The sequence below is a fragment of the Sinohyriopsis cumingii genome, chromosome 17 (genome assembly GCF_028554795.1).
Source record: "Sinohyriopsis cumingii isolate HCF-2022 chromosome 17, ASM2855479v2, whole genome shotgun sequence".
Classification (NCBI taxonomy): Eukaryota; Metazoa; Mollusca; class Bivalvia; order Unionida; family Unionidae; genus Sinohyriopsis; species Sinohyriopsis cumingii.
The window spans coordinates 35,288,631-35,312,779 of record NC_142977.1 but is presented as its reverse complement, the minus strand read 5'-3'; the positions used below and the strand labels follow the sequence as shown (position 1 = coordinate 35,312,779).

Sequence of the window (24,149 nt, the reverse complement as noted above, 5' to 3'; positions counted from 1 at the left end):
GATACACAACTGTTATATTTACAGTGTCATTGTAATAACACACAATTACTGCCACTGTAATAACAATACAGATACACAACTGTTATATTTACAGTGTCATTGTCATAGCACAAAATTACTGTCACTGTAATATTTACAGTGTCATTGTAAGAACACAATAATTTATTACTGTCACTGTGGCAATAATACAGATACACAACTGTAATATTTACTGTGTCATTGTAATAACACATAATTACTGCCACTGTGGCAATAATACAGATACACAACTGTTATATTTACAGTGTCATTGTAATAAGACACAATTACTGCCACTGTGGCAATAATACAGATACACAGCTGTAATATTTACAGTGTCATTGTAATAACACAGTTACTGCCACTGTGGCAATAATACAGATACACAACTGTTATATTTACAGTGTCATTGTCATAGCACAAAATTACTGTCACTGTAATATTTACAGTGTCATTGTAAGAACACAATAATTTATTACTGTCACTGTGGCAATAATACAGATACACAACTGTAATATTTACTGTGTCATTGTAATAACACATAATTACTGCCACTGTGGCAATAATACAGATACTCAACTGTAATATTTACAGTGTCATTGTAATAAGACACAATTACTGCCACTGTGGCAATAATACAGATACACAACTGTTATATTTACAGTGTCATTGTCATAACACACAATTACTGGTACTGTAATGTTTACAGTGTCATTGTAATAACACAAAATTACTGCCACTAATATATATACAGTGTCATTGTAAGAACACAATTACTGTCACTGTGGCAATAATACATATACACAACTGTAATATTTCTTCCATAACATTCAGTTCTAAACCATACAATGTAGTGATATTGTCATACCATGTAACCAGTGAGGCTTTGATGATAATAAAGATAAACAATTTACAATTTTATCTTAAAGTTACTTATCACACATTCGTTTTTCAAAATACACTCAGTTATGTTGCTAGGCCATGCTAATGTGTTAATCATGCAAATGGACCCACTTCAGATGTCTCTTTAGGGACTCGGATCAAATTGAAACAGCTGAAGTTTCTCGAGATTGTAGTAATCTTGGAATCAGTCTGTATGTGATGAACCCTAAAATAGCAAGAAAAAAAGCAAAATTTCAGAGGTTTTGGTCTTGTTAAAGCTAGAAATGTCATTCTCAGCTCTGCTGGGACACGTACTTTGAATACTGCACACTCATGAATATCAGAGATAGTTCAACACTGAAAAGTTAAAATGAAGAAACAATGTTACTTCGGATTATTGGAATTGTTTTTGTGAAGGGGCTGTAGAGCTTCACGAAAATCTTATTGAATCTTCTCCAGAGTGAGTGGTTGTGTCAGCATGGGGTTCTCACTAAAGTACTTCTTCTAGATGGTCTGAGTTAAATTGGTGCTGATCAGACATTCAATGATGCTACCATGGCAGCCATCTTGAAAATTTTGGTGTGGCTACCATTCCTAAATGAACATCATATGAGGAATCTTTAAAAAGTTTTGAAAATTATTGTTATTAGTGAAAAGTACAACAGTGCATTTTCTTAGCCTTTCTGGTACTTTCTTACACTTTTCTCTTGATCATATTTATGCTTGCATTCTCTGTTATCTAATTTCTGATATTTGGTTGCAGCTGTGCAACTTGTAAAAACTTCCATTTCACTTTTCAAACCTTGAATCTTGCTTTTGCCATATGATATAACCACTATTGTGCTAAGATGCCTTAAAATGTTACTACATACATAGGTGCTTTTGCAGAGAGCAGTTTTCCAGAATGTGTGTCATTCTCTGGTTTTGCAGCCAATGATGAACAACCTCATAATTGTATGATATGACAGAATTACATGTAAACTTTATCCATGTTGACCTTGATAGCAGTAGAGTGCACACGTTATAGAATGCCTTTTACTAAGTTGCAGAATTTTTCACCTTCTCTGACATTTTTATATCTTGCACATATATCTGCAAGTGTCCAGCATGCTGCTGCAAATTGTTTTATAGAATCCTATTTTGTGTATCAATCGGCATTAAATTTATTTACAGGTTTAAAGAAATGAAAGGGTTACAACAAAATATTCAAATGCTCCTAGTATGAACTTGGGCTTTTCATAAGAAAATTTGATGTGATGTCTCATTGGTTCGTCCTCAGATACATTACCCAATCATAATACCTTAGGAGAACTACTACTACCTCGCAAATCCAGCCCTCCCAGGCTAAAACTTTTCAGTTAAAAAGCTACATGTTATCTGTCTAGGTGGCAGTCAGATATCTGGATTGGCACCAAATCCCATGAAATCATCATTTACTACATCCGCTCATGCCAAGTAGCACTCGCTCTATAAACATAGAGGCCTCAAAAAATAATTATAAGCAGTTTAGAAGTTCTACCTCAGAACAAGTTTAAGGAGTTTCATCTTCAAAGGGAAGTATACTCCATTTTTAAGTTTCCAACTTTTCTGTTCTTCCTTCTGCTGATAACAAAGTTTCCTAACATTCTGTGTTATCACTTTGTCATCTTAATACATTTAGGTGCCTTTAGTACATACCTGCACAGGTCGTGATGGCATCCCTTTACACTGCTATAACATTAATAATAAGTGCATGTCTGGTGTGTGATATAAAAAAGTAATTTAATATTGCTGTTTAAATTCTGCTTAGTTAGGATACATACAGTTAAATTTCTGTATTATCTTGTCTTAGCATCTAATTCATTGTTGTATATGTTACGATTTACTGATTTTACCTGTATAGAACATCATTGGAGCTTTCCTACAAGTAACATTGTCTCATAATAAGTATTTTAGTGCTGCTTCATACATATCAATAATGATGCTTCAGTTCCTTTCTTTTGTGCAGGTTTAGTGTGTAATATAGAAAACTAGTCTATATAGCTTTAAAGCTTCCTCTGTGCTCGGATAATTACAGGAAACTTTTCTATAAATGGTGTACTCACTGGCATCCAGTTTATACATGTAGTTGCATCAGTGATTTTACCTGTATAGGCAGTCAAAAACTGAACTTCCTATGGGTCAGTTGTTACTAGAATTAATTACTTACATCACACTTCATATATGTGGTTACTATAAGCAATGCTTTGGTGAATTTACCTGTATAGGCAGTCAACATTGGCCTTCTTACAGGTTACATGTTATTAGAACTGTTTATTTAGCATCCACTGTTTAAATATTAATAGTGATGCTCTGATGTTTACATGCCCCCCTTTACGGGTATTTTACAATGGTAATTCTACATGGACACGCATATGTTCATAAAGTAAGACACTCACTGTGTATATATAGTCTGCTCTATTTTGGGTTACAGATTTAGACCATGGGTGAGGCCAGTTTGACAACAACGCAATTTGTATAGTTTTCTCTGTTTGTCATTCCTTGAATTCATGTTGGAATTGCATATTATGGAAAGAAGTCAGTGGGCAGCAGTTCTTTGGCTAAGGGGAAGACACAGACGCATATCTTGGGACGAAAGCATCAGATTGAATGCATGGGTTCGAAGCCATATAGTTTACTGGGGAGTGAAATGGACAGCAACAGTAGGCAATAATGCTGGCAATCTTGAAAATCTGGAGTCCCCTCCAGAAGGGTTACCTAGAAGCTGTCTCCACCTCCACTTCTTACCTGTTTGATTGGGTATTGTATTTGAAAAAGAAACCAGTTGTCCCTAGTAAAATGTGTTTCTTTGAGAATTCTTACCAAGTCATAATACACATCCACTCTCTCAGTCTCCCAACAGTTACAGCCATAGAGAGCATGCTTCAGTTCCAGTAGTAACTGAAAAGTTCATGCATTTTGCTGCCAATTCTTGTTCCTGAGGGAAGATCACTCTGCCCAACCACCATGTAGGCTGGCAGACAACTTTTATCTCTCATTAGCTAAAAGTAGCATCTGGGAGGGCTGAATTTGTGAGGTAGTACATGTAGTTGCTAGTTCTTTAAAAGTATTATGATTGGGTAAATATTCTTGAAGAAACATGTTTTACTAGGAAAAATTGGAATTTTGGAGACATTTTGGGAGACTATACAAGTGAGTAGTCCAGATGATCACCATGCAGATTATTGGCATTCTTCTGTATTGCTTTTATTGCTTAAAAGTATGTTGGGTCAACCACAGTTTTATCATAACAAATGAGAATGACTGGCTTATTGACTTACAGGCACTGGATTAAAATATGTCATGTATTATACCCAGTTTCCTTTATTATGTCTAGTGTCCTTTATTATGTCTAGTATCCTGTATTATATTCAGCATCCTTTATTGTCCGATAACTTGTTTTATATCATGGTCTGTAATATATCTAGTATCCTGTATTATGTAATGTCCAGTAATATATCCAATATTATGTATCATGTCTAGTATCCTGTATTTTGTCAAACGTATTGTATCACGTCAAGTACCCTTTATTTTGACCAGTATCTTTCACTGTTATCATTGTTGATAATACAGAATAATGCTTGATAATATTGGTTTGCTTGATGGATCAAGCTTTGGATAAAAGCTGGCCATAGAAACTGTTTTAACACTGGATTATCATCTTCAATAACATTTTGTTGAAGAAAGAATAAATTTAAATAATGCTGATAGTTCCAGGATTAGTAAATAGTACTGTTTGTCCTGTCTTTCTTTCTGGTTGCCTTGATATGGCAATGTAAAATAATGCATCTGTGGAAACAGTCACAAACAGAGCTTTGAAATACAGTGTAACTCCACTGGTGCATGCTCCGTTAAAACACAAATTCAGATATAACAAGATTTTGGCTTGTTTTCCGAAATTTCATTTGCATGTATTTTTCTCATTCACAAATTTTTTTTTCCTACATAAAAGTATAAGAAAGTAAAGTGCTAATGTTTATTATCATTTTGTGGAAGAGATCGTGTATGAATTCTAACACAAGATGATCGTGGCATGGCTCAAGCAATTTCATATACATGTAGTTTACTTGTACACAGAAAAGTTCTTCTTAAAAGTATTTGAAATAACATGTAAAAGTTTTATTCAGGGGTCATGCTGACTTTGCCAGTGTTGCAAATTGTGATTTTTCCCCGCTTACTGGAGACAAATGATACCATCTGGCAAGATTTTCTGTGACATTGTTTGCTGTTTAAACTTGTATATACAACCTTGGGTTTGGAGTAATGAAATTCAGAGGCACCATGAAAGGAAGCTGCAAACATGATATAAAATGCACTGGAATTTATCTTTCGTTAGATAAACAAATTCTTTGCTGATATTGACAAATGGTGTTAACAGTGCATTGTTTTGTCATAATCTGCTTATTCCGACAATCTGGCCTGAGTACTGCATGCTATGAGATCTCAGTTTTGAGATTTCTGGTAGCGGATATCAACCAGACAAGGCAGTATCTCATAATGGATCTTTCAGGTGAAATAGGTGGAGTATTGGCTGCATGCTAGTAATTAATATATTTATTTAGACTGACCTCAGGATGTGGCGAGTAATTAAAATTCCTCTTCTTTTCACCCATAGAATTAAATACTTCAGAACACTAACATTTTCAATAGTAATCCCTGTCAGGACAGAACACCTATTGGCCTTTTGAAAAAACTTCTGATGCATATGTGGAAGGCAGAGTCACTCTGCTTTGAGAAATGTTAAAAATGAAAATCACCCCCCCCCCCATACCCCCCTTCCCACCCACCCTCTTCCAAATACCCACCCCAACCCCTAGAGATCTGCTTTTTGTTCTATCGAATAAGTCATGCTACTGGGACAAGCTACAATCAATCAACTTTTGAAGGAAGGAACAGTAACTGCTACAATTGACCTAACAATGGCTAATTTGTTTTTAAAATGTACACAGAAAAACTAGTTTTTCTGAAACTTCAAAGAAAACTGATTACCTTTGAAGCACCGATCATACTGTGTAAATACTAAACAAATAAAAAAAAAACATTCAGCCACAATCAATGTTCTACATTTATTTGATGTTGCTGCCACAATAAGAAACGGACATCTGCTTGGTCCTCCAAAGATGTCTTTTCCCATAAACATCAATAACACAAAAAAACAGTTTATTGAGACAATGATAGAATTTTATAAAACATGGTGATTGGCTTCTTTCAAGAAGTTTGTTGAGCAGGGATTGGTCTGCTTCACACAGTTTGTTTAGCCAGGGGTAGTACATAACACTTGGATTGGAAAATCCAGAGACAGGGACAGTACATAACACTTGGATTGGAAATCCAGAGACAGGGACAGTACATAACACATGGATTGGAAAAGCCAGAGACAGGGAGACTACATAACACATGGATTGGAAAATCCAGAGAACTGTCAGATATCACCCATAACCTTTTGATATGCAGATGAGGTTCCCAGTGCTCTTTTGAGCTATAAGAGTGAATTTACTTTCAAGCAAGAAGTCTAGCTGTGAGAGGTTTTTGAATTTAGTTGTTGCATTTTATTCTTGGCAAGCATCCTATATTTGCTACCTTTCTTATTTTAAATTAAGATTTATTCTTTTTCTAGTATCAGTATCAAAACATCAACTTCTCCATTCTGATGTATTTTTATATGCTTAAATCAGGCTTATGTTATGTACAAATCTCAGTTTTTAGTATTTTGAAATTGTAAGATAGTGGCCCCTATGAGAGATTGTATTCATAAGAAGAATAATTATTTTCTGAGAAATGATTGCGGTATAGGTAGGTTTTTTTAATGGATTCCACACATGATTGATGGCCAGATCAGAGAGTAACCTGTGGTTTATTGTCCCAGTAGATGACAAGACCATGATCATGTCATAATGAGTGCATTGCAACCGGAACACTCCCAACAGGGATGTGATCCATCATAATGACTATTGTCTTTAGACTATTTGAAATGTAGTATATGAACGGCTGCCAAAACATCATTTTTGGTGATGTGGCAGTAGCAGTGCTAGTATGGGCATTGGAACGTGCAGGCAGGCGATAGTTGTCTTATCTCGCATAAAGAGGTCCTAGGTTCAATACCAAGCAGAAACCCAGTATGGAGCGAATTATTTAAATTGCTTGTTTAGCGCTAGGGTATCAATATTTGTAGTAATCAAGGTCCCTAGATTTGTGAGCTGTAGGGATTTTAATATACATCCTTGTATTGTTGTTGTTGTTGTAGGGTTTAACGCCATTTTTCAGCACACGATAGGCTATACATGGCGGCCAGTATTAATGGTGGAGGAAGAACCCGGGAAAACCCAGGAAAGAACCACCGACCCACGAGAAGCTACTGGCAAGCTTTCTCACATATCCACATTAGCCGAATCCGAGACTCGAACCCACGCAGACAGAGGTGAGATGGCAGTGATCCGCAACGAAGAGCGCTTTAGACCACTCGGCCACTCGGGGCCCCTACATCCTTGTATAATTCCTCGTATAATATATATATATATATATATATATATATATATATATATATATATATATATATATATATATATATATATATATATATATATATATATATATATATATAAGTATATAGTCTTAAGAATAATTCTCCTTAGACCAGTGCTTGGAGTAATGTGATATTACTGCCTTAAATGTAGTATCTTTTTGTGAGTCTCAATTTTCATATTTTTTTTTTTTTAAAGATAAACAAAGAAGACATTTTCTTGGTACTTAAATTCATGGTTTTGCCTTAAAAAGTTTGCCTATTTGTAGGTATTTCATTTCCTGGATTAATCTCAACAAATACCCCAAATAAAGAATACAAAACAATACAACTATGCTGACAACAAATGGCAGTCACTTCAGTGATAGATTCAATTCTACCAACTCACAAATCAAATACCTATCAAGATCAGTCACTTCTACTCAACATAAATGGACCGATGCAGCTAGCAACACTTAAGTTAATTGGTTATTAAAGTATATGTGTATAATTTCTTTTTAAAACACAGTTCATAAAGTTGCACCATCAATTATTTTCTGATGATCATGGTGGTAACAGAGTGGCTTAAGAGTGGTAAAATTCAATTTAGACCCTTTTTGGTTTGGATAATGTCATCATTCCACATGTCAACCAAACATGTGACCAGTTGCCCCTTGCTCATTGCAGTTAGCGAGCAGTGTCAACATTTGATGTTTTCCAAGCCAATCAAATTGAGAAGATGCTAATTTGATGTTTTCCAAGCCAATCAAATTGAGAAGATGCTAATTTGATGTGTTCCAATCCAATCAAATTGAGAAGATGCTAATTTGATGTGTTCCAAGCCAATCAAATTGAGAAGATGCTAATTTGATGTGTTCCAATCCAATCAAATTGAGAAGATGCTAATTTGATGTGTTCCAATCCAATCAAATTGAGAAGATGCTAATTTGATGTGTTCCAAACCAATCAAATTGAGAAGATGCTAATTTGATGTGTTCCAAGCCAATCAAATTGAGAAGATGCTAACTAAATTGAAAAACAATGAGATCGCACCCTTGTTTGAGCCTGCCTCATGGATGAACCAACTTCAGCCATTAGACTTTACTTAAAACTTTATCAATCAAACCAATTCATGCAGAATGGATAATTGTGGCTTATGCAAAACTGTATGAAACATTGGACCTAATCAGCCATGACTTTTAGGATGCTAGACTTGTTTAACAGAATAATCTTATGAATTTTGACTTGACGATTGATATGATGGTGATTTGTTGTTTTTTCCAAAAATCTATGAAGTGTGAGCTTCATTATTTTGCAGTAATTAGTGTATGTACCTAGTGTTTCATTAGTAATTGCTTTAGTATTTTATAGTCAGATTGTTCATTGGGATTAATCATGCATGAATAAAATGAGACATGCTTTCACAAAGATTTAATTTTTTGGACAACAGTTTCACTTGAATGAAATATTTCTTTGAATAAGTATTAAATATTATTTTCATACACTAGTGTCATTTATTATTCTTTCTTTAATTTGTAGTAATACTGGTGCTTGAATACATGTACCATGTTAATTTTCTTGTTTCTCTCTTGTCCTAACTTATATCACAAGATGCCAATTTAAGGCAGTGACTGGAAATTAAAGCTGCCCAATATGGTACCATATAGCTATGTGTGTATAGAAGCGATATAAAATGAAATATAATTCTTTTTTTTAAAGGGTTAAAAATAAAACAAATATTTATTACCAGATTACAGAAATTATGTTTATTTATCAAATAGCTTTCTTGATCTCAAGGAATGAAACAGAGTATATAAAAAAACTGAGTGTGTTTCTTCATCATATGTGGCTAAGTTTTGTTGGGTTTTTAAATTCATTGTTTATGGCAACGAATGATGCTGCAGTGACTGATGAACATAACTGTTGTAGAAAATAGCTGATACCATATTGTTTACCATCAGCCATTGACAGTAAGTCACATACCATAGTCATGCCACTTGCCTAAGTGTCAAGATCATGAAAAGGGAAATGATATATCAGTGACTTCAATCTGTATATTGGTATAACCTTAAACCAATGAAGATATAGTGAAACTTTAGCTTTTTATTTATCTTGACTTGACAGTTTCTCGCATTTCAAATCACACTGTTTGCTTTCATGGTCACAAGAAGGGGTGAAGGTCAGTGGCCTGTGTCCTTAGCCAGGCTCTCTCAATTATTAACCCCTAAGATATTTTGATGAAACTTTACCCAGACCTTCACCTTATCAAATACTAATCAAGTTCCTAGTTCATGGGTCAAGGTCAGGGAAAAGGTGATGAGGGTTCTTTGTCATCTGCCATTTGCAGTGCTTTTATTTTGATCTTATGATTTTTAGTGTCATTGATAATGTCATCTTTCACTCTCACTTTTCCAACCGTGTTGCTTAAATTCCCCCCCCAAAATTACACCAATGAACTGTCACATTTTTTGCCATTAAAAGGATACATTATTTCTTGAATTAATGGTAAATTATAGGCATAGTTGTGGTTTATAACATATGTACTATGAAAGAGCTTCTCTTTCCCTTCAACAAATCCACCATATAATCTTGCAGTGCACTAGGAACCTCATTTGCATAACAATAGAGGATAAATGATATTTGGTGGCTTGTGAATTTACCCCAGTATGATGGACCTATGTTGAACTATTTATGTATGGCATACAAAAACATGTCATTAGATTCATTTCTGAAGCCATCTGTGCTATTCTGTTTCAGGATCACCTGGTATTTACTTCACTACATGATCCAGCTGTAGAAGTTCACTCAGGGTTTAATGAGAAATCAGGAATTGCCATCTGGGGAAAAGGAGGAAAAACCAAGGTCATTATAATTATTTATTGAATTAGGTGTAATTGTTAATGAGAACTGTAGATTTAATTCAGTGACAGCTTCAGTTATGCATTGTTGGTGTAATTTACAGACTGTGCAGGCAAGGCGATGGGTGCCATTTACCTCTGGACCTAGGTTATATATATATATATATATATATATATATATATATATATATATATATATATATATATATATATATATTGTAAAAGATACATTGAGATGACTGAAAAACTTAAAGTTAATAATGGAAAGTATGTCACAATAACTGTTTTAGTGGAATAAGCACACACTCATCATCAGATGCTTCCACTGTACAAGCCTGATGTCAGTAGGAGTATTAATATGGGAGTTTTAGGCTGGACAAAGGTTGGACAGAATTAAGAACTGCTTTATACATACCTCAATATGGTTGTTGATATAATCTTTGTAAATCTTGTACATCTAATCATTTCCAAACTCCTGAGTGACCTTTTTTAACAGTACTTTGCAGCTCTGTTGTTCAAATGATAAATGTAACTTGGAGTCATAAAGAGTATCTATTTTCAATTGTTTTGAATGTTAACTTTACTTGGCACCATGATTGCACTGAGGTGCTGTAAAATGCTACTACATACATGTACATACATGCATAGTCTCTTCTTGTAAATGAAAAAGAATAATTCTTCTTGAAAAGTTTGCGACTTTACTATATAAAATTAATAATTATATTTATCTAAGTCATCTGTCATTTATTTCTAGAATAAATATGCATAATGGAGAAATAGGAATGCATTATATAGCTAGGCTAGAGGCATGTTGTATATAAATTAATGTTGTACTAACCTAGAACCAAGTGTTCAGGGCCATTTGACATTGATGGGTCAGTTGTGTAGATAAGTATATATACACATATATAATCTCAAGCCAAGTGTTCAGGGCCATTTTACATTGATTGGTCAGTTGTGTAGCTAAGTATATATACAAATATATAATCTCAAGCCAAGTGTTCAGGGCCATTTGGCATTGATTGGTCAGTTGTGTAGCTAAGTATATATACACATATATAATCTCAAGCCAAGTGTTCAGGGCCATTTTACACTGATTGGTCAGTTGTGTAGCTAAGTATATATACACATATATAATCTCAAGCCAAGCGTTCGGGGCCATTTTACATTGATTGGTCAGTTGTGTAGCTAAGTATATATACACATATATAATCTCAAGCCAAGTGTTCAGGGCCATTCTACATTGATTGGTCAATGGTGTAGCCAGGCACATAAACATTTAAGTGGGAACCAGGTGTTCAGGTCCAGTTTACACTGATTGGTCAGTGTTGTAGCTAAGCATATACAGACATATGCACAACATATAAACAAGAAGTATTTGTTGTTAGTGTGTTCATCAGAAAAGTGCCTAGCTATTAATGTATTGTAGGTAAATTTTCTGTCCAAAAAAGGTACTTATTATACCTGTATAACCATTTCACTATTGTTTCCAGTTTTGTGTCAGATGGAATCCTTCCTTCCTTTTTTTACGAATTTATCATTTGAAATTTTCACCACAATCAAAAATGTGGTTTCTACATCCTTAGAAAGTAATTTTCAAGGAGTTTCAAGGATTTTTATATTTGCAAGGAGTATTTTTTCTCACCAAAATTAAACTTTTTGCATATTTTATTTTGTTATTTCACTGCATAAATAGATACAAAAATTGAAGAAAAAAGAAATAAACAGCACACCACTACAGCAAAGGGATGCTACTCCATCTGTTAACTATCCCTGCCATATATCATTGTGTTCTTCCATTTTATTCCATTTTAAATATTTATTCATTCATTATATTTCACAAATACATAAATGACAAAGATGCTGAATGATTGTACAGAATGATTTATTTTATTCAGTTTAATGGTATTTATTCCCTCATAATAAATTAAAGAAGTTCAAAGACAAATGCTGTCTAGTTGGTCCTAAATGAAAATGGTGCCAATCTGACATTCAATATGGCCACCATAAAGGTAATCATCTTAAATCTTGTTATTGTTACTTCTCTCTCATATCGAAATAGGGTTTTCACCAAACAACTTCTTGTGGTGTCTAGTATGTCCTAAATGAAAATGGCACCTGCAGACATGTACTATGGCTGCCACAGTGAACATATTGAAAATCTTGTCACTTATTTTCCTTAATGGATGGTCATATCAACATGGAGATTTCTCCAGAAGTCTTCTAATGGTGGCTACATGTAGGTTGTCTTAAACAAAATTGGTGCCTATCTTACATCCAGTATGGCTGCCACACTGGCTTAGTTAGAAAATCGTATTGCTCAAGAATATCAGATGATTTTGAGACTTAGCAGTTAAAAAGACAAAAAAAGATCTTAGCTTGAAATCCTGGAAATTCTCTTTAGATAGTAGAGCATCATTTCCATCGAGGAATTCCTGCTCAAGTTTATTTGAACCATGAAAAATGTTGTTAAAAGTCATACCCCATCATAATTTGTAAGATGGTGAACTGCAAAGATTTTGAAGGTGCAAACCTTATAAGATGCAAACCCATGATATCTCACCATGTGAGGAGGGGGGCAGACTTTTGGATCATACCACAGATTCACTTCTGTTGAATTCTCTCTCAGACTAATACATTTCCCATGGTAATTTTTTTCCTGATGATACTTTGAACTCAAATTTCCATTCCATCTAATTTGCTTGTTGGACTAACCTGCAGATATACAAACAATGAGGACTATTTAATTCATGATTGTGTGCATATCTTGTACAGTCTGTACCTTTTTTAGCATGTGGTAAAAGTGAAGCCAAGGGATTGCTTATTAGCATATTGTAAAAGTGAATCCAAGGGATAGCTTATTAGCATATTGTAAAAGTGAAGCCAAGGGATAGATTATTAGCATATTGTAAAAGTGAAGCCAAGGAATAGATTATTAACATATTGTAAAAGTGAATCCAAGGGATAGATTATTAGCATATAGTAAAAGTGAAGCCATGGGATAGATTATTAACATATTGTAAAAGTGAAGCCAAGGGATAGGTTATTAGCATATAGTAAAAGTGAAGCCAAGGGATAGATTATAACACTTTTGTAAAAGTGAAGCCAAGGGATATATTATTAACATGTGGTAAAAGTGAAGCCAAGGGATAGATTATTAGCATATTGTAAAAGTGAAGCCAAGGGATAGATTATTAGCATATAGTAAAAGTGAAGCCATGGGATAGATTATTAGCATGTGGTAAAAGTGAAGCCAAGGGATAGATTATTGGCATGTGGTAAATGTGAAGCCAAGGGATAGGTTATTAGCATATAGTAAAAGTGAAGCCAAGGGATAGATTATAACACTTTTGTAAAAGTGAAGCCAAGGGATATATTATTAACATGTGGTAAAAGTGAAGCCAAGGGATATATTGTTAGCATGTGGTAAATGTGAAGCCATGGGATAGATTATTGGCATGTGGTAAATGTGAAGCCAAGGGATAGATTATAACACTTTTGTAAAAGTGAAGCCAAGGGATAGATTATTAGCATATTGTAAAAGTGAATCTAAGGGATAGATTACTAGCATGTGATAAAAGGGAAGCCAAGGGATAGATTATAACAATTTTGTAAAAGTGAAGCCAAGGGATATATTGTTAGCATGTGGTAAAAGTGAAGCCAAGGGATAGATTATTAGCATATGGTAAAAGTGAAGCCAAGGGATAGATTATTAGCATATGGTAAAAGTGAAGCCAAGGGATAGATTATTAGCATATGGTAAAAGTGAAGCCAAGGGATATATTATTAACATGTGGTAAAAGTGAAGCCAAGGGATATATTATTAACATGTGGTAAAAGTGAAGCCAATGGATAGATTATTAGCATGTGGTAAAAGTGAAGCCAAGGGATATATTATTAATATGTGGTAAAAGTGAAGCCAAGGGATAGATTATTAGCATATTGTAAAAGTGAATCCAAGGGATAGATTATTAGCATATTGTAAAAGTGAAGCCAAGGGATAGATTATTAGCATATGGTAAAAGTGAAGCCAAGGGATAGATTATTAGCATATGGTAAAAGTGAAGCCAAGGGATAGATTATTAGCATATGGTAAAAGTGAAGCCAAGGATAGATTATAACAATTTTGTAAAAGTGAAGCCATGGGATAGATTATTAGCATATGGTAAAAGTGAAGCCAAGGGATAGCTTATTAGCATATGGTAAAAGTGAAGCCAAGGGATATATTATTAATATGTGGTAAAAGTGATGCCAAGGGATATATTTATTATCATGTGGTAAAAGTAAAGCCATGGGATAGATTATTAGCATATAGTAAAAGTGAAGCCAAGAATAGATTATAATAATTTTGTAAAAGTGGAGCCATGGGATAGATTATTAGCATATTGTAAAAGTGAAGCCAAGGGATAGATTATTAGCATGTGGTAAAAGTGAATCCAAGGGATAGATTATTAGCATATGGTAGAAGTGAATCCAAGGGATAGATTATTAGCATATTGTAAAAGTGAATCCAAGGGATAGATTATTAGCATATTGTAAAAGTGAAGCCAATGGATAGATTACTAGCATGTGGTAAAAGGGAAGCCATATGATAGATTATTAGCATATGGTAAAAGTGAATCCAAGGGATAGATTATCAGCATATGGTAAAAGTGAAGCCAAGGGATAGATTATTAGCATATGGTAAAAGTGAATCCAAGGGATAGATTATTAGCATATGGTAAAAGTGAAGCCAATGGATAGATTACTAGCATGTGGTAAAAGGGAAGCCAAGGGATAGATTATAACAATTTTGTAAAAGTGAAGCCAAGGGATAGATTATTAGCATATTGTAAAAGTGAATCCAAGGGATAGATTATTAGCATATGGTAAAAGTGAAGCCAATGGATAGATTACTAGCATGTGGTAAAAGGGAAGCCAAGGGATAGATTATAACAATTTTGTAAAAGTGAAGCCAAAGGATATATTATTAACATGTGGTAAAAGTGAATCCAAGGGATAGATTATTAGCACGTGGTAATAGTGAAGCCAAGGGATAGATTATTAACATGTGGTAAAAGTGAAGCCAAGGGATAGGTTATTAGCATGTGGTAAAAGTGAGCCAAAGGATATATTATTATCATGTGGTAAAAGTGAGCCAAGGGATATATTGTTAGCATGTGGTAAAAGTGAAGCCAAGGGATAGATTATTAGCATATGGCAAAAGTGCAGCCAAGGGATAGATTATTAGCATATAGTAAAAGTGAAGCCAAGGGATAGATTACTAGCATGTGGTAAAAGTGAAGCCAAGGGATAGATTATTAACATGTGGTAAAAGTGAAGCCAAGGGATAGGTTATTATCATGTGGTAAAAGTGAGCCAAGGGATATATTATTATCATGTGGTAAAAGTGAGCCAAGGGATATATTGTTAGCATGTGGTAAAAGTGAAGCCAAGGGATTATTAGCATATAGTAAAAGTGAAGCCAAGGGATAGATTACTAGCATGTGGTAAAAGGGAAGCCAAGGGATAGATTAGTAGCATGTGGTAATAGGGAAGTCAAGGGATAGATTATAACAATTTTGTAAAAGTGAAGCCAAGGGATATATTTATTAGCATGTGGTGAAAGTAAAGGCAAGGGATAGATTATAACAATTTTGTAAAAGGGAAGCCAAGGGACAGTGTATTAACATTTTGCATCAGTGCACATTGATGACGTGAAGAAAATTTCACATACATGTAATTTGATTAAATTCACAGAATAATTTTTGTCAAATCTCAAAATGTGGTAGTCTGAATGTATCACAGGTACATTTGGCAATTCTTGGTGTATACCCATCATCATTGTCATTTGTGTGCATTTTGAAGGAATAATACTGCTACTACTACTAATAATAATAATATATTATAATACAACAAAAAATCAGTTAATGTTAATGGTACTGCAGCAAACATAAGAACCTGATAAAAAATGCTAAAGAAAATGCATCAGTTAGTGATACTGTGCAATGCATATGTTCTCTTGTTTCACATGTTCCTAGAAACATTAGTCAGCTGCATGTAGGATATATTATGTGTAATGCTTGTGCTCCCATACACTAACCTTATGCATCCACTCACATGTTGAATGTTGTCACTCATCGTAGATAAGGATCAATGCCTTCATCACAGAAACTACCAAGATCATGAAGGACAACTCATTCAAACATATTTTCCTTACTTCATTTGTAAAAATTTGAATGACTAACCTGTAACATACATTTTATGGGAGTGAGACTGTTCATATTGTGTGTACAAAGTGGAGCTGAATTTCATTCATATATAATACTGTGATCAAATATATTAGGGGCCGTCCATTTAGTGTGTATGCATGGAGGGGGAGGGGGGTTAACCCAAATGCATACGCTTGCTTATGGGGAGGGTCTACTGATAATGTATGTATGCATAGGAAACGGGGCTTGGGTGTGGTGAAACCTCGATAATAATTTGTCTAATACATAGCCTGTTCGACTAGTCGGCATTTGAACTTTATCGGACACTAGACAAACTTTTTAAAGTTACGCAGCTTATTTCTTTGATGCAGTCAGACATTCAGCATTGGTGGAATATCTGTTTTATTAAACAAAATAATATTATTAATCCTTGATCAGTCGGCGTTTGAATTTTAGTGGACACTAGACAATTATTTTAAGTTATGCAGCTTATTTCTTTGATGTAGTCAGACATTCAGCATTGGTGGACTATCTGTTTTATTAAACACGTTAATATTATTAATCCTTAAACGTTTCTGCCTGGATTAAATATAGGCCATTTTATAGAATTTGCGGGGGTGTGCATCAGGCATACATACATAGGTGGAGGCTTATAAAAAAGTATGCATGTGTACATGGGGGAGGGATCAAGCTTTGCCAGATTTTTGTGTACGTACTAAATGGATGACCCCTTATGCATTCGTCATTATCTAGTATATTTTCAAAATACACAAAAGGCTTTATTGATATCTCACGTATAAATTATTTTAAAATTGTTCTCTATGATTATGTAGAATGCAGACCTTTACATGGCTGTTGTGGGCATCTGGTACTTGTAAGCGACAGCAGGCCAAGTACAGTATCATCAGAAAACACTGTTCAATCACTCATTATTCAAAGCACACTGAGCCACTTTATTCCAAAAGTTCAGTCACTCTTTATTTAAATGGACATTTATCTGAAGGTTTGTTCACACTTTGTTCAAGCTGACATTGAGTCACTTCAGTCAAAGGTATAGTCACTCCTTGTTCATGTTGACAGAACATGTCTTGTCACTAGATATGGTTGTGAAGGAAGATTGATATACATGTATACTGCATGTCCTGTCACTAGATACGGTTGTGAAGGAAGATTAACATACACTGCATGTCCTGGGTCTAGATTTGTTTGGAAAGGAAGATTGATATACAGTGCATGTCTTGTCACTAGATATGGTTGGGAAAGAAGATTTATATACACTGCATGTCCTGTCACTAGATATGGTTGTGAAGGAAGATTAACATACACTGCATGTCCTGGGTCTAGATTTGTTTGGAAAGGAAGATTGATATACAGTGCATGTCTTGTCACTAGATATGGTTGGGAAAGAAGATTGATATACACTGCATGTCTTGTCACTAGATATGGTTGTGAAGGAAGATTAACATACACTGCATGTCCTGGGTCTAGATTTGTTTGGAAAGGAAGATTGATATACAGTGCATGTCTTGTCACTTGATATGGTTGGGAAGGAAGATTGATATACACTGCATGTCTTGTCACTAGATGTGTTTGGGAAGGAATATTGATATACACTGCATGTCCTGTCACTAGATATGGTTGGGAAGGAAGATTGATATACACTGCATGTCCTGTCACTAGATATGGTTGTGAAGGAAGATTAATATACACTGCATGTCCTGTCACTAGATATGGTTCGGAAGGAAGACTGATATACACTGCATGTCTTGTCACTAGATATGGTTGTGAAGGAAGATTAATATACACTGCATATCCTGTCACTAGATATGGTTCGGAAGGAAGACTGATATACACTGCATGTCTTGTCACTAGATATGGTTGTGAAGGAAGATTAATATACACTGCATATCCTGTCACTAGATATGGTTCGGAAGGAAGATTGATATACACTGCATGTCTTGTCACTAGATATAGTTGTGAAGGAAGATTAATATACACTGCATATCCTGTCACTAGATATGGTTGGGAAGGAAGATCGATATACACTGCATGTCTTGTCACTAGGTACGGTTGTAAAGGAAGATTGATATACACTGCATGTCCTGTCACTAGGTATGGTTGTGAAGGAAGATTGATATACACTGCATGTCCTGTCACTAGGTATGGTTGTGAAGGAAGATTGATATACACTGCATGTCCTGTCACTAGATATGGTTGTGAAGGAATATTGATATACACTGTATATCTTGTCACTAGGTATGGTTGTGAAGGAAGATTGATATACACTGCATATCTTGTCACTAGGTATGGTTATGAAGGAAGATTGATATACACTGCATGTCTTGTCACTAGATATGGTTATAAAGGAAGATTGATATACACTGCATGTCTTGTCACTAGATATGGTTGTGAAGGAATATTGATATACATTGCATGTCTTGTCACTAGATATGGTTGTGAAGGAATATTGATATACACTACATGTCTTGTCACTAGGTATGGTTGGGAAGAAGATTAATATACACTGCATGCATCAGTGAATGGTACCATACAGTACACAGAATATTGGAAGAAACAATAATAATGCAGCAGGTTGTAACGTCTTTTTATATGCTTGTAAGATGATACAGTTATACCATGGGATTTTCATTGCAGGCATTTGCATAATTCTCATGAATTCTGGATTCTTTCAACTGAAAGTCACAATTTTACAATGATATTTACACCTTCATTTAAAAATCGGAGCTAATCTTTAAATACTGGTAGAGTATATTGAAGGCATACATTTTAATTAAATTAGCAAGGGACAAAACTACATATTTTAGATGGTAATTCTTTTCATTAACTCTGACAAAGTAAAATGTATCTGTTTTGTTCCAGAACTAGCAGATTTCAAACCAAAAATGTCTGAGGTTACTGCTGAAAGTGAAGAATGTTCAGATAACAGCAGTTTGCAGTAATTCACTTCACACAACACTCACTGATCCATTTTCTCGTGTGTTTGACCAAATAAGTGTAACATAGTGTTTATACTACTTAGACGTAATGTTTATCATTTCTAGCTGGAACAGCCTGTCCAGTTTCTCCTCTGTATTATATTCTTTTAGCAGTGATACAGTTGTAGTGGGGGAAAAAAATCCATGCTAAATTGCTTAAAATGTTTGCCTTTGTATTTTTTGACTGTCAAGCTCGCATTATCTAAAGTTTGACACAGCAGTCACTTTGGTGTCTGTATTTGTGTCTTTACATCTGTCTGTCTGTGTTTTACTCTAGGTTTACCAAAGTGTTAACAATCTTTTATTTCCCTTTTATTTCAATCATTTTTATCCAACCCTCTGCAGATCTGAAATATAACTTGTGCTGGCTTGACATGTAGGCCATAACCAGCTTCATGTTTTATAGTATATCATACACACTAAATCTGGATGGTACAGGCAGTGACTGCAGTTTGAGTATCCATAAATGGGATATCATTAAACATATGATTGTGAGAGCAGTTGGGATGGATTGAAGCCAAATATTCAGGGCATAAACTGTGATTTTTATAACTGTTGTGTTTTTCAGTCTGTACAATTGTGCATTTTGGACACTAAAACCATGAAAAAATGTATAAAAAAAAGTAAATTAATCATTTTTTACATTTCCAGTTAGATGTTGATCTCTTTATAAAGATACAAGAGGCTTTGCTTCCTGACTGGTACCAGGCTCTTAGTGATGGGGACACCAGCAAGGACACATCCAGAAAAAGAGCTGGTAAACACTAAATCTGGATGGTACAGGCAGTGACCGCAGTTTGAGTATCCATAAATGGGATATCATTAAACATATGATTGTGAGAGCAGTTGGGATGGATTGAAGCCAAATATTCAGGGCATAAACTGTGATTTTTATAACTGTTGTGTTTTTCAGTCTGTACAATTGTGCATTTTGGACATTAAAACCATGAAAAAATGTATAAAAAAAAGTAAATTAATCATTTTTTACATTTCCAGTTAGATGTTGATCTCTTTATAAAGATACAAGAGGCTTTGCTTCCTGACTGGTACCAGGCTCTTAGTGATGGGGACACCAGCAAGGACACATCCAGAAAAAGAGCTGGTAAATCAGTCAAAAGAACACTTAGCTTCCTGGACCAAATTGTAGAGAGACACAGTCAGTCAGAGGTATTTCTTTTAAGATCAGGCAGGTTGCTTTTGATATGAAAGTCTTGCTAAGTGTTAATAATTGTTGTTCTTATGTACATAAAAGGTAGACAATTTATATTCCATTCTCATGTTGACAGCTCTTTTTCTTTGCCTCATGTAAGTAATAGACTGTTGAGTAAATGTAAATGTTAGACATTTGGCCCAGAGGATTAGTTTTAGACACCCTTAGCTAGCTACAGTCTACAAGTGACTCAGACTTTGGTCTATAGGTAAATAGTTACATAGAATACTGATAGTCAATCACCATGCAGAACATCTACAAAACTGTCTTGTAGTTTGTTGTTATAACCTAGAGACTGAAAGTTACAGGACAGGCTACCGGCATTATGACTAATAATCTTATTTAAGCATAGGAAAGATTTTGATGAAGGTTTAAAATCTGTGCTTTTATCTTATAGTAACTTATAGTAAATAAAAAATCTTACATGATTTGAAGTGAGTAACTTTATGAAATATATATTTTGTTTGCATTTCATTAGCATTCCATTTGTACTGCATCTGTCGTCTTGTTGCATTTTCATTTATGGTCTCACAGACGAATTCAGTTTGTTCATATTTTGCATTATCAGTGATTTAGTTTTGCTTGTTTTCATTTTGGCAAGAAAGGGAAAGAATTATAGTATTCTAAGCATGTATTTACTAAAAGTGTGTTTTAATGAAATGTCAGTTGTATGAAATGCAAAAGACAGCATTGACTTGACACAAAAAATGTAACATCTTCTGCAGGAAATGTTAAAATATGGTTGTTGAGTATGAATCAGAATACACAGCTGTCAGTGGAGATGCCATCACATACATGGCAGTTGTCGGCATTTACAAAAACATCATGGCCTGTACGGGCTGTAAACATGTCAGTGTAAAGAATATGATCCTGGATTACAATTTGAATGGACTTTTCACCAAAGAAATTTAATGGCACTTTGAAAAAAAAACTATTTTTAAAGCCATTCATGAAATGCATTTTTGTTTCATTCCATTTTCATTTATCATTCATTATTTTATATTTGTGCTGTCTGATTTCTTTCAAATGCATTTGTATTCATTTTGCCTTCTGTTTTGGTTTCACTGCTAAAATTACCTTTTTTCAGGGTATGTACTCACTTCAAATGAAATTTAGGAAACATTAAATAGTTTCAGTGTTGTGTGGGCCTTGACTAGCGAAGACTGATTTCTTTTTTACAAGTCTCAGTAGTATGATTTTGAGCAGAACTGGGAGATTCCATTTTCACATGGGGAAAAATACTTATTGTATTTGATGAAACTGCAGAATAGTGAAGTGAAAAAATCATTTTGAAAAATGTTCTGATGCCATGGTCTTTATCACACTTTAATGTCATTTATGATATAAGTATGCTAACCTAACAAATATAGTAGTCATGTTAATATTTTCTTTCATGCACAGTTAATATTTTCTTTCATGCACAGAGGCTAAAGAACAGTGCCCTGTTTGGTGTGATAGAAGGAGGTTACAGTGAGAAGGATCGTGAACATTCAGCCAAGGAGACATCTGCTAGACCTGTCTCAGGTTTCTTAGTGTTATAAATCATTTATGACACTGATCACACTGGAAACAAAGATGCTTATAAATTGAAATTAATCTTAATGAATTTACTGACACATAAAGTCTAATAACTAAGATGTGAAGATGGTATTATATGATGATACATTTCTAGTAATGTCCAAACAGAGCTTCAGTACTGAAATGTAATGTACTTGTGTGCCTCATGTATTGTGATAACTGACAGTATTATCAAGCATTAATACTGAAACGCAATGTACATGTGTACTGTGATAACTGACAGCATCATCAAACCTTAATACTGAAATGCAATGTACATGTGTACTGTGATAACTGACAGCATCATCAAACCTTAATACTGAAATGCAATGTACATGTGTACTGTGATAGCTGACAGTATTATCAAGCATTAATACTGAAATGCAATGTATATGTGTACTGTGATAGCTGACAGCATCATCAAACCTTAATACTGAAATGCAATGTACATGTGTACTGTGATAGCTGACAGTATCATCAAGCATTAATACTGAAATGTAATGTACATGTGTGCCTCATGTATTGTGATAACTGACAGTATTATCAAGCATTAATACTGAAATGCAATGTACATGTGTACTGTGATAAATGACAGCATCATCAAACCTTAATACTGAAATGCAATGTACATGTGTTCTGTGATAACTGACATCAAGCATTAATACTGAAATGCAATGTACATGTGTGCCTCATGTATTGTGATAGCTGACAGTATTATCAAGCATTAATACTGAAATGCAATGTACATGTGTGCCACATGTATTTGTGATAGCTGACAGTATCGTCAAGCATTAATACTGAAATGCAATGTACATGTGTACTGTGATAAATGACAGCATCATCAAACCTTAATACTGAAATGCAATGTACATGTGTTCTGTGATAACTGACAGTGTCATCAAGCATTAATACTGAAATGCAATGTACATGTGTGCCTCATGTATTGTGATAGCTGACAGTATTATCAAGCATTAATACTGAAATGCAATGTACATGTGTGCCTCATGTATTGTGATAACTGACAGTATTATCAAGCATTAATACTGAAATGCAATGTACATGTGTACTGTGATAACTGACAGCATCATCAAACCTTATTTTTATATGCTCATTTTTTTCCCCGTTAACTTTACATTGTCAGAATCGTTCATTATTACCCGAACTCGCGCAACAATACACATATAGCATTCACATGCATAAATGAACTACTTTCTATTGTAAACAAACAATGGACGCAGATGCCAGCAACTTTTGATTTGTACACAAATCATGTACACTCGCGTAAGAGGCTCTTTACGTTGTGGTTGTTTAATTTGTTTTGTGGACTGCAAAAAAAACCCAACTGTTTTGGCACATTCCGCGTTGATACAATGTTACGGATTTAGGCTAGCTACATTATATAACAGACGGAAGATAAGGTCCTTACAAATAACATACAAGTGACAAGTCATATACACAAATAACATACAAGTGACAAGTCATATACTCTCTTCTTTAGCTGGTGATAAGAATGGCAAAATAAAATATACTTACAGTTTTACATCCTGAATTTCCTCAAAATGTATTTTCTTAATTCTGCAAATCCGAATTACATGAGCCATGTCATAGGTTTTTCATCTGGATTACACATTTCGAAATTCTGCTGTAATTTCGATGATAAGTGCAATTGCATCCTCCTTACTGCCCTCAAAATGAAATAAGCATTAAATTCCATAGCGTCTTTTTGATAATTGCAATTGAAAGACTTCATATTTTTCCAACATTATGATTTCAAACATTCAGTGACAGAAACAGAAACAGATTTGCAGATGTAAACATGCTTCTCCTGCGCCACTTCAATCCGATGTATTTCATGTATAATTTGCACAGATGAATCCAGTCCAAAATCACAAACTTTCGTTGAATCAAAACAAAATACCA

General features: G+C 34.5%; 1 protein-coding gene across 1 annotated transcript in view; it reads left to right on the top strand.

Moving 5' to 3' along the window:
* LOC149778414 (queuine tRNA-ribosyltransferase accessory subunit 2-like) overlaps positions 1–24,149 on the top strand; it is a 48,389-nt gene that overhangs the window by 7,481 nt on the left and 16,759 nt on the right. Inside the window, exons 5-7 of the mRNA XM_089939237.1 lie at positions 10,175–10,279; positions 20,459–20,629; positions 22,097–22,196. Coding sequence (XP_089795363.1) covers positions 10,175–10,279; positions 20,459–20,629; positions 22,097–22,196 — 376 coding nt within the window. The remainder of the gene's footprint in view (positions 1–10,174; positions 10,280–20,458; positions 20,630–22,096; positions 22,197–24,149) is intronic.